This window comes from Ambystoma mexicanum, chromosome 9 (genome assembly GCF_040938575.1).
Source record: "Ambystoma mexicanum isolate Mex_15411 chromosome 9, UKY_AmexF1_1, whole genome shotgun sequence".
Lineage (NCBI taxonomy): Eukaryota > Metazoa > Chordata > Amphibia > Caudata > Ambystomatidae > Ambystoma > Ambystoma mexicanum.
In genome coordinates, this window is record NC_090931.1 from 1503352465 (window position 1) to 1503365102 (window position 12638).

Sequence of the window (12638 nt, forward strand, 5' to 3'; positions counted from 1 at the left end):
CCCAAAGTCGTCTGCAATCTGATTCCACCCACGTGCAGGGTTACTGATGCAGTCTCCAATCTAGGATCCTACCCACCTGCAGGACTCCCAATGCCGTTTGCAATCTCTGATTCCACCCACCTGCAGGGTTACTGTTGCTGTCTCCAATCTAGGATCCTACCCACCTGCAGGACTCCCAATGCCGTCTGCAATCTCGCATTCCACCCACCTGCAGGGTTACTGTTTCTGTCTCAAATCTAGAATTCTACCCACCGGCAGGACTCCCAGTGCCATCTGCAATCTCAGATTCCACCCACGTGCAGGGTTACTGTTGCTGAATCCAATTTAGAATTCTACCCACCTGCAGAATCCCAGCGTCGTCTGCAATCTGATTCCACCCACCTGCAGGGTTACTGTTGCTGAATCCAATTTAGGATTCTACCCACCTGCAGAATCCCAGCGTCGTCTGCAATCTGATTCCACCCAGGTGCAGGGTTACTGTTGCTGAATCCAATTTAGGATTCTACCCACCTGCAGAATTCCCAGCGTCGTCTGCAATCTGATTCCACCCACCTGCAGGGTTGCTGTTGCTGTCTTCAATTTATGATTCTATCCACCTGTAGGACTCCCAGTGCCATCTGCAATCTCGGATTCCACCCACCTGCAGGGTTACTGTTGCTGAATCCAATCCAGGATTCGACCCACCTGTAGGACTCCCAAAGTCGTCTGCAATCTGATTCCACCCACGTGCAGGGTTACTGATGCAGTCTCCAATCTAGGATCCTACCCACCTGCAGGACTCCCAATGCCGTTTGCAATCTCTGATTCCACCCACCTGCAGGGTTACTGTTGCTGTCTCCAATCTAGGATCCTACCCACCTGCAGGACTCCCAATGCCGTCTGCAATCTCGGATTCCACCCACCTGCAGGGTTACTGTTTCTGTCTCAAATCTAGAATTCTACCCACCGGCAGGACTCCCAGTGCCATCTGCAATCTCAGATTCCACCCACGTGCAGGGTTACTGTTGCTGAATCCAATTTAGAATTCTACCCACCTGCAGAATCCCAGCGTCGTCTGCAATCTGATTCCACCCACCTGCAGGGTTACTGTTGCTGAATCCAATTTAGGATTCTACCCACCTGCAGAATCCCAGCGTCGTCTGCAATCTGATTCCACCCAGGTGCAGGGTTACTGTTGCTGAATCCAATTTAGGATTCTACCCACCTGCAGAATCCCAGCGTTGTCTGCAATCTGATTCCACCCACCTGCAGGGTTGCTGTTGCTGTCTTCAATTTATGATTCTATCCACCTGTAGGACTCCCAGTGCCATCTGCAATCTCGGATTCCACCCACCTGCAGGGTCACTGTTGCTGAATCCAATCCAGGATTCGACCCACCTGTAGGACTCCCAAAGTCGTCTGCAATCTGATTCCACCCACGTGCAGGGTTACTGTTGCAGTCTCCAATCTAGGATTCTACCCACCAACAGGACTCCCAGTGCTGTCTGCAATCTCTGATTCCACCCACCTGCAGGTTTACTGTTACTGTCTCCAATCTAGGATCCTACCCACCTGCGGACCTCCCAGTGCCGTCTGCAATCTCGGATTCCACCCACCTGCAGGGTTACTGTTGCAGGCTCCAATCTAGGATCCTACCCACCTGCAGGACTCCCAATGCCGGCTGCATTCTCAGATTCCATCCACCTGCAGGGTTACTGTTGCAGGCTCCAATCTATGATCCTACCCACCTGCAGGACTCCCAGTGCCGGCTGCATTCTCAGATTCCACCCACCTGCAGGGTTACTGTTGCAGGCTCCAATCTAGGATTCTACCCACCTGCAGAACTCCCAGCGTCGTCTGCAATCTGATTCTACCCACCTGCAGTACATTCAGTGTATTCTCCAATCTCAGATTCATGGCACTCCATGGAATAGGTGTCCGCCTCATCTTTAACACACCATGTTTCAATTGTGCTACCGGCCCGTTCTGAAATAACATGGATATATTAGTCCAATGAAAACAGGCACAGAAATAGCTTGTACTTTATAATGAGCAAGAAAGCAGTTGTAGGGATACAGAGCCTCAATCAAACAGTTCCATATGAAGGATGACCTTTGGTAACAGCGTTATAACTCTCCCCCCTCTGCTGGAAATTGCAATACATCGATAGAACCAGGACCATAGGTTAGATTTTCACCCAGGGATTACCTGCCTCACACTTGATTGGCTGGATCTATGCATGCCTTCTTACAACTAATAAGTCACATTTGTGGTGTGGAAATCATGGCAAATGATTTGTTACAAAACAACTTTATTATTATTATTAGGTGGGGTAATGGGACACGCGGCCAGATGTTCTAGGGTATCCTCGTACAAGAAAAAGGGTGTTTGTGGCTTGAAAAAGCAAAGCAAAAAGCAAATGAATAAACTACAGAGCATCAAAGATGTCCTATCTAATGAATACTGGTCACCCTCTGGATCTCTGTTAGAAACCAAGTCTTAGGGTTAAAGCTCCTACCTTGCTTTTTCAGATTCTAAGCACAGCCTCGTGGGATGTAGCGCCCTGCATGATTCTTGACCATCTCAAATACAGTATTGGGTCTATGGTGCAAAATTCACTTTCTTTAGACAAGTGGATTCCTCACTATTGTTTATGCTAAGCCCTGACCACCCGCTTGCTGTGCCATATTTTCAGGACTCTTTGGTGCCTTTGGCCCTGCAGGTATTCCCAGCCCCTCTAGTAACTCTGGGCGTCCCTCTTTTTGCCAGGTGTTCTAATCTTCTCGTTTCTTTTAGCTTTTTCAGACTCCCCCGGCAATTCTGAGCCTCTTTGCACTCTTAGCTTTCCTTGGCTTCTCAGCTGACTCAGGCCTCTCAGCTCTCCTGGGCTTCTCAGCTCTCCTGGGCTTCTCAGATCTCCTAGGCCTCTCAGCTTTTTCAGGTGTCTTGGTCTTCTCCTGTTCTGACTCCCAGTGCTGACTGCAATCTCTGATTCCACCCACCTGCAGGTTTACTGTTGCTGTCTCCAATCTAGAATTCTGCCCACCGGCAGGACTCCCAGTGCCGCCTGAAATCTCGGATTCCAACCACCTGCAGGGTTACTGTTTCTGTCTCAAATCTAGAATTCTACCCACCGGCAGGACTCCCAGTGCCATCTGCAATCTCGGATTCCACCCACGTGCAGGGTTACTGTTGCTGAATCCAATTTAGGATTCTACCCACCTGCAGAATTCCCAGCGTCGTCTGCAATCTGATTCCACCCACCTGCAGGGTTGCTGTTGCTGTCTTCAATTTATGATTCTATCCACCTTTAGGACTCCCAGTGCCATCTGCAATCTCGGATTCCACCCACCTTCAGGGTTACTGTTGCTGAATCCAATCCAGGATTCGACCCACCTGTAGGACTCCCAAAGTCGTCTGCAATCTGATTCCACCCACGTGCAGGGTTACTGATGCAGTCTCCAATCTAGGATCCTACCCACCTGCAGGACTCCCAATGCCGTTTGCAATCTCTGATTCCACCCACCTGCAGGGTTACTGTTGCTGTCTCCAATCTAGGATCCTACCCACCTGCAGGACTCCCAATGCCGTCTGCAATCTCGGATTCCACCCACCTGCAGGGTTACTGTTTCTGTCTCAAATCTAGAATTCTACCCACCGGCAGGACTCCCAGTGCCATCTGCAATCTCGGATTCCACCCACGTGCAGGGTTACTGTTGCTGAATCCAATTTAGAATTCTACCCACCTGCAGAATCCCAGCGTCGTCTGCAATCTGATTCCACCCACCTGCAGGGTTACTGTTGCTGAATCCAATTTAGGATTCTACCCACCTGCAGAATCCCAGCGTCGTCTGCAATCTGATTCCACCCACGTGCAGGGTTACTGTTGCTGAATCCAATTTAGGATTCTACCCACCTGCAGAATCCCAGCGTTGTCTGCAATCTGATTTCACCCACCTGCAGGGTCACTGTTGCTGAATCCAATCCAGGATTCGACCCACCTGTAGGACTCCCAAAGTCGTCTGCAATCTGATTCCACCCACGTGCAGGGTTACTGTTGCAGTCTCCAATCTAGGATCCTACCCACCTGCAGGACTCCCAATGCCGTTTGCAATCTCTGATTCCACCCACCTGCAGGGTTACTGTTGCAGGCTCCAATCTAGGATTCTACCCACCTACAGGACTCCCAGTGCTGTCTGCAATCTCTGATTCCACCCACCTGCAGGTTTACTGTTGCTGTCTCCAATCTAGGATCCTACCCACCTGCGGACCTCCCAGTGCCGTCTGCAATCTCGGATTCCACCCACCTGCAGGGTTACTGTTGCAGGCTCCAATCTAGGATCCTACCCACCTGCAGGACTCCCAGTGCCGGCTGCATTCTCAGATTCCACCCACCTGCAGGGTTACGGTTGCAGGCTCCAATCTATGATCCTACCCACCTGCAGGACTCCCAGTGCCGGCTGCATTCTCAGATTCCACCCACCTGCAGGGTTACTGTTGCAGGCTCCAATCTAGGATTCTACCCACCTGCAGAACTCCCAGCGTCGTCTGCAATCTGATTCCACCCACCTGCAGGGTTACTGTTGCTGTCTCCAATCTAGGATCCTACCCACCTGCAGGACTCCCAGTGCCGTCTGCAATCTCGGATTCCACCCACCTGCAGGGTTACTGTTGCAGGCTCCAATCTAGGATTCTACCCACCTGCAGGACTCCCAGTGCCGGCTGCATTCTCAGATTCCACCCACCTGCAGGGTTACTGTTGCAGGCTCCAATCTAGGATTCTACCCACCTGCAGTACATTCAGTGTATTCTCCAATCTCAGATTCATAGCACTCCATGGAATAGGTATCCGCCTCATCTTTAACACACCATGTTTCAATTGTGCTACCGGCCCGTTCTGAAAGAACATGGATATATTAGTCCAATGAAAACAGGCACAGAAATAGCTTATACTTTATAATGAGCAGGAAAGCAGTTGTAGGGATACAGAGCCTCAATCAAACAGTTCCATATGAAGGATGACCTTTGGTAACAGCATTATAACTCTCCCCCCTCTGCTGGAAATTGCAATACATCGATAGAACCAGGACCATAGGTTAGATTTTCACCCGGGATTACCTGCCTCACACTCGATTGGCTGGATCTATGCATGCCTTCTTACAACTAATAAGTCACATTTGTGGTGTGGAAATCATGGCAAATGATTTGTTACAAAACAACTTTATTATTATTATTAGGTGGGGTAATGGGACACGCGGCCAGATGTTCTAGGGTATCCTCGTACAAGAAAAAGGGTGTTTGTGGCTTGAAAAAGCAAAGCAAAAAGCAAATGGATAAACTACAGAGCATCAAAGATGTCCTATCTAATGAATACTGGTCACCCCCTGGATCTCTGTTAGAAACCAAGTCTTAGGGTTAAAGCTCCTACCTTGCTTTTTCAGATTCTAAGCACAGCCTCGTGGGATGTCGCGCCCTGCATGATTCTTGACCATCTCAAATACAGTATTGGGTCTATGGTGCCAAATTCACTTTCTTTAGACAAGTGGATTCCTCACTATTGTTTATGCTAAGCCCTGACCACCCGCTTGCTGTGCCATATTTTCAGGCCTCTTTGGTGCCTTTGGCCCTGCAGGTATTCCCAGCACCTCTAGTAACTCTGGGCGTCCCTCTTTTTGCCAGGTGTTCTAATCTTCTCGTTTGTTTTAGCTTTTTCAGACTCCCCCGGCAATTCTGAGCCTCTTTGCACTCTTAGCTTTCCTTGGCTTCTCAGATCTCCTAGGCCTCTCAGCTCTCCTGGGCTTCTCAGATCTCCTAGGCCTCTCAGCTCTTTCAGGTGTCTTGGTCTTCTCCTGTTCTGACTCCCAGTGCTGACTGCAATCTCTGATTCCACCCACCTGCACGTTTACTGTTGCTGTCTCCAATCTAGGATCCTACCCACCTGCGGACCTCCCAGTGCCGTCTGCAATGGCTGATTCCACCCACGTGCAGGGTTACTGTTGCAGTCTCCAATCTAGGATCCTACCCACCTGCAGGACTCCCAGTGCCGTCTGCATTCTCTGATTCCACCCACGTGCAGGGTTACTGTTGCAGTCTCCAATCTAGGATCCTACCCACCTGCAGGACTCCCAGTGCCGTCTGCATTCTCTGATTCCAGCCACCTGCAGGGTTACTGTTGCTGTCTCCAATCTAGGATCCTACCCACCTTCAGGACTCCCAGTGCCGTCTGCAATGGCTGATTCCACCCACGTGCAGGGTTACTGTTGCAGTCTCCAATCTAGGATCCTACCCACCTGCGGGACTCCCAGTGCCGTCTGCAATGGCTGATTCCACCCACGTGCAGGGTTACTGTTGTAGTCTCCAATCTAGGATCCTACCCACCTGCGGGACTCCCAGTGCCGTCTGCCATCTCTGATTCCACCCACGTGCAGGGTTACTGTTGCAGTCTCCAATCTAGGATCCTACCCACCTGCGGGACTCCCAGTGCCGTCTGCAATCTCTGATTCCACCCACCTGCAGGGTTACTGTTGCAGGTCCACTCTCCCATTCAGGATTCAATGGAGACTGGACACAGGTCCACTCTCCCATTCAGGATTCAATGGAGACTGGATCCAGGTTCAGACTCCCATTCAGGATTCCTAGTTCAATAGAGACGGGGTGAAGGTCCAGTCTCCCATTCGGATTCAATGGAGTGGGGGTTGGTTTAGTCTCCCATTCAGGATCCATGGAGGGATGGATGGAGGGTTCGGGATCAGTCGCTCAATCAGCAGGACTCAAGGCTGGGCTGCAATTTGCCTGGGTCTTCTTTTCCGGTGTGCCATGGTACTCTTGTCTACAGGCGCGTTATAAATGACTTATCATATCATGGAGTTGGCAGCTTTTGAGGATTGAGTTGTCCTTCCTACTCCAGCTTCAAATGGCGAATGCCTTCCTCGCTGCCTGAATGTTAGGGCGATTCCCTTCCATTTTTGCAACTTCTGGTCCATTTAAGGATGTATTGAGTCCAGCCCACCTTCCCATAATACTCTTCGTTTTGGACCCTGTAGCACGGCTGGGAGGCCCATGTGCTATAGCCCTGATCATATATTTTTCATTTCCCATTCTCATGCATACACTGGTCAGTCTACTCATTAAGTGTGCAGATCTCTTCAACAATCCACTAATCCAAGAACACAGTACATGAACAAGGGAGATCAGTTCTCTATGCCCATGTGTTGGACTCTCACAGCGGCGAGGGACACTAGCCTACTTCAAGCGGATCAGTTCTCTATGCCCATATGTTGCACTCTCACAGCGGCGAGGGACACTAGTATACGTCAAGCAGATCAGTTCTCTATGCCCATCTGTTGCACTCTCACAGCAGCGAGGGACACTAGTATACTTCAAGCAGATCCGTTTGCTATGCCCATCTGTTAGACTCTCACAGCGGTGAGGGACATTTGCATACTTCTAGCAGATCAGTTCTCTATGCCCATCTGTTGGACACTCACAGCGATGAGGGACACTAGCATACTTCAAGCAGATTAGTTCTCTATGCCCATCTGTTGCACTCTCACATCAGCGGGGGACACTAGGATACTTCAAGCAGATCAGTTTTCTATGCCCTTCTGTTAGACTCTCACAGCGGCGAGGGACACTAGCATACTTCAAGCAGATCAGTTCTCTATGCCCATCTGTAGGACTCTCACAGTGGCGAGGGACACTGGTATACTTTAAGCAGATCAGGTCTCTATGCCCATCTGTTGCACTCTCACAGTGGCGAGGGACACTAGGATACTTCAAGCAGATCAGTTTTCTATGCCCTTCGGTTAGACTCTCACAGCGGCGAGGGACACTAGCATACTTCAAGCAGATCAGTTCTCTATGCCCATCTGTTGCACTCTCACAGCAGCGAGGGACACTAGTATACTTCAAGCAGATCCGTTTGCTATGCCCATCTGTTAGACTCTCACAGCGGTGAGGGACATTTGCATACTTCTAGCAGATCAGTTCTCTATGCCCATCTGTTGGACACTCACAGCGATGAGGGACACTAGCATACTTCAAGCAGATTAGTTCTCTATGCCCATCTGTTGCACTCTCACATCAGCGGGGGACACTAGGATACTTCAAGCAGATCAGTTTTCTATGCCCTTCTGTTAGACTCTCACAGCGGCGAGGGACACTAGCATACTTCAAGCAGATCAGTTCTCTATGCCCATCTGTAGGACTCTCACAGTGGCGAGGGACACTGGTATACTTTAAGCAGATCAGGTCTCTATGCCCATCTGTTGCACTCTCACAGTGGCGAGGGACACTAGGATACTTCAAGCAGATCAGTTTTCTATGCCCTTCGGTTAGACTCTCACAGCGGCGAGGGACACTAGCATACTTCAAGCAGATCAGTTCTCTATGCCCATCTGTAGGACTCTCACAGTGGCGAGGGACACTAGTATACTTTAAGCAGATCAGGTCTCTATGCCCATCTGTTGCACTCTCACAGTGGCGAGGGACACTAGGATACTTCAAGCAGATCAGTTTTCTATGCCCTTCGGTTAGACTCTCACAGCGGCGAGGGACACTAGCATACTTCAAGCAGATCAGTTCTCTATGCCCATCTGTAGGACTCTCACAGTGGCGAGGGACACTAGTATACTTCAAGCAGATCAGTTCTCTATGCCCATCTGTTGCACTCTCACAGTGGCGAGGGACACTAGTATACTTCAAGCAGATCAGGTCTCTATGCCCATCTGTTGGACTCTCACAGCAGCCTTCAATCTCTGATTCCATCTACCAAAAATACTCCAGGTGCGGTCTATACCCACTTGCAGGAAACTCAGAACAGTCTCAAGTCACTGATTCTACCTACCCACCTGCAGCAAACTCAGGGTGGTCTCCAGTCACTGATTATATGCTCTTGCAGGAAATTCAGTACAGTCTCTAGTCACTGATTTTACCCAGCTGCAGCAAACTCAGGGCGGTCTCCAGTCACTGATTATATGCACCTGCAAGAAACTCAGTATGGTCTCTAGTCACTGATTCACCCACCTGATGGACTCCCAGTGCAGTCTGCAATCTCCGATTCATGTGGCTCCATGCAATCAGCGTCTGCCTCTTCTTTAACACGCAATGTGACAATTGTTGCCATACTGGCATGTCCTGTAATCACATGGAGATAGGAGTCCAATTAAAACAGACACAGGAATGCCGTATGCTTGTGTTTTCATCATCACAAAAGAAGTCACACACATACAGTGCCTCAATAAAAGCTGGTTTGGTTGTATGTTGGTTTTTATTGAGTAAAATAGTAAAACGATTGAAAATATAGCATTTTGTAAAGACGTCAAAAGTACCCAAGCCCCTGATGGAAATGACCATAGATTAATTATATGCAGAATTATAGGTTTGTCTTTTCCTCTCTTAAAAATTGTCACAGGGGAACTACATGCATCACACTGTGTTTGAAACATGACACATTTATGCACTGTGACACGGCCCCCTGCCTGATTAGCTGTGTGAATAGTGGCATAGCCAAGGGGGCCTGGTGTCACCACAGGCACTGTGATGCTGGGTTTGGGGGCTGCACTGGGAGGATCCCCTGGCTATCCCCACCATGCCATGGTCTGAAGGCAGGGCCTCACCACATGACTCTACTGGAAGCGTCTTCCCCTTTAAGGGAGGACAAAACTAGTATGGGTTGAAATGATACTCAATTACCCTTCAGGCATACTGGCTCTTTAAGAGCTTCTCAACGCCAAACTATGTGCCCATTGGTTGCCTGTTCCCATTAGGTCAAAATGGGATTGGATTTCCACTGCCTCACCTTGATCAAGCCTGCAGCTTAGAGGTGATCTGAGCAAGGCAAGCTCTGGGAATGCTTGCAGTAGACTTGCAGTGTCAGAGCTGTCAATCAGCGTGCAAAATCGCTTCCCACGCTTTGGCACCCCTTAGCGCTACACATTATAAATGAGCATTCGCACCAGCGATTCAAAACCATGATTAAAACATGGCTCTTTGACAAATGCAGCTAAGGCTGTAACCATCCCGCCATTGTTTTTTAATATGTTGAAACTGAATATATGTATGTAACCTGTATCCAAGTCTGTAATAAGTGAAGCTTCTAAGTAACCAACGCCGTGATACCCTTGGGTTTGGGCGTGTTAACAAAGGCAATAAATAAATAAATTAAATAAATAAACTGCAGCTGGAAACCAGATGGCAGCTAAGACTTATATAGGCTTGGTCTGTATGTTGGCGCAGCTCTGAGGACTCTGAGGACTTTTTTTACTCACAAAAGTCAACAACTGTATTGCATTCCACCAATCATATAGGAAGCACATATGAAACCCAGCCGTAATTTTTAAAACACCAAGATCAGATGTGTGGGCACCGATCAAAAGGGTACTACAAGTTCTTTATGTTTCAAAACTACTTTATTGTAGACCACTGTTCTACAGTGTTGTTCGATTTAAGCTAACACGGTAGGAAAAAGATCAACTATAATGTGTCTGGGTTTTCCTGTCTAGTATAGATGCTGATCTACCTCTGGTTCTATATTCTAAGCACAGCCTCGATATTCCAGCACCCAGCATGCTTCTTGGCCCTCTCCAAGACAGTTTTAGGAATATAGCACCCACCTCGCTATTTGTAACTCCCAAGGAAATAATGTTTAGTTCACTTCATTCATAACCTCCCAGGGATATAATGCCCAGCTCACCTCCTGTATAAGCGCTCAAGGATATAGTGCCCAGCTCACTTCCTTCATAACCCTCCAGGGGTGCAGTGCCCAGCTCAATTCCTTCATAACCTTCCAGGGGTGCAGTGCCCAGCTCAATTCCTTCATAGCCCTCCAGGGGTGCAGTGCCCAGCTCAATTCCTTCATAACCTTCCAGGGGTGCAGTGCCCAGCTCAATTCCTTCATAACCTTCCAGGGGTGCAGTGCCCAGCTCAATTCCTTCATAACCCTCCAGGGGTGCAGTGCCCAGCTCAATTCCTTTGTAACCTCCCAGGGATGTAGTGCCCAGTTCACTGTCTTGCCTCTGTTCCACCTCCCTTGACTCGTCGCGCCTTGAAACACTTGTGTATAGGCGCGTTATAAATGCCATATCATATCATATCATATCGTATCATATCTAGGCTTCAGGTCAGCAAGTTGCAGCAACACAGATTAGCTGGTATCCATGCCACTAACTCAGGTCACTAAGTTTGAAAGTCTCATCGATATGGTGTCCAGCTGACTTTGCTCTTCTCAGACTCCTGTGGTGCCCCTGTGACCTACTCTTCGAATTTCTTAAAGATCAGACAAGGATTGGCGCTTTGACACCATTAAGGGGGTGATTCAGCGCCTCAAAGGGACATTAATGAATTAGACGTCTCAACCTTTCTGGCTGTCCTTCGCCTCTTAGCACTCTCATCTCTCCCTGGCTTTTCGGTTCAGGTTTTATAGGTCTCACAGGTCTTCTGGGCCTCCTGCTCTGTTGGGCATCACTGCTCTTTCAAGCTTCTCAGCTTTCTTGCACCTCTAAACTCTTGGGACCCCTCAGCTCTTTTAGACATCTCCGTTCTCTTAGGCCTCTCAGCTCTTTCAAGCGACTCGGCTCCATTGCGCCTCTCAGCTCTTTCTTGTTTCTCAGCTTTCCTGTGTCTCTCTGGATTCTCAGCTCTCTGAGCTGAATCCACTCTCTCTGCTCGCGTGGGCCTCTCCTCCTTCCTAAATCTTGTATTCTTGCTCTCCACCAGTTCCTCACAGTGCCACCCTAGTTATTGATTCTTCCAGCCTTTCATATGCATTTGTGTGGTCATGTTTCACTACCAAGGCTGCATATTGGTGTTGCCCAGTAGAATGTCCTCATAGTCTCTCGAATTGGTTCAGATTATGAATTCCCTAATTATGGGTCACCTGCAAGACCAGCATGTAACTCACCAGAAGTCTCACCTCTAGCACACAGCTCTGCACCCATCCGTGGTCGGGTCCTTGCACCTCCACTATGCTTTCTCATTGACACCTGGTCCCAAGGTGTTACTGATCTGCACGCAGTGCGTGAGCAAATGTTCTCTCTGGCAGGTGGCCTGCAGCAGGGACTGGTTCCCTCAACTCTTCCAACATGAGGCTTTGCAATAGGCCTAGATTTCCTCTTTTCTGGAGCTCTCCTGGACCATGAAGGGATGACCGAGCAGGTCAGGGAGAGGGTTGGGATTAATCAGAGGTAGCCTTCCAGGGTTATGGGGATGGGAGATCTGGGAATCCCAACCATTATCACCTCAAGGTAGCCTGTAGCACTGGTCAGATGGACTGGTCAGAACGGTTTCCTGGTCTCCAAAGCCCTCAACTCTTAGGACAATGTCAGGATAGTGCTTTTGTCACAGTGGCAAGAAATAGACATTTGGAAAATACACAGGCTCCACACAACTTCCAACTCAGAGAAGAGTGTGATGTGTTTGTACTTTATGTATTTCTTGTTATTTTTAAAGCCAAAGAGCTTTACAAAAGAAATAGGAATTGTACAGTAATAATGCAAATTGAGAAAACTAGGAAAACAATCAGAAGGAGAGTTAAGAATCAGATAGAAGAGAAAAGAGATTGTCCTTTGATCGGGTGACGTTGATGTGGTAGAGTGGACAGAAAGTCGGGGATTGTTCCAGTGCTTGGGTGCCAATGAGGAAAAAGGATGAAAGCAAAAGGC

The 12638-nt window shown here is 48.8% G+C and overlaps 1 protein-coding gene across 7 annotated transcripts in view; it reads right to left on the bottom strand.

Annotated features, from left to right (window-relative positions):
* The window catches only part of LOC138489334 (uncharacterized), a 168528-nt gene that overhangs the window by 51219 nt on the left and 104671 nt on the right, over positions 1-12638 (bottom strand). For 6 of the 7 annotated variants that reach the window (XM_069617045.1, XM_069617043.1, XM_069617044.1 and 3 more), the window contains 3 exons: positions 9004-9114; positions 4769-4876; positions 1858-1965 (listed from right to left, as the gene is read on the bottom strand). In XM_069617045.1, the coding sequence (XP_069473146.1) occupies positions 1858-1965; positions 4769-4876; positions 9004-9114 (327 nt within the window). The remainder of the gene's footprint in view (positions 1-1857; positions 1966-4768; positions 4877-9003; positions 9115-12638) is intronic. The other variant, XM_069617046.1, reaches the window with a different exon arrangement.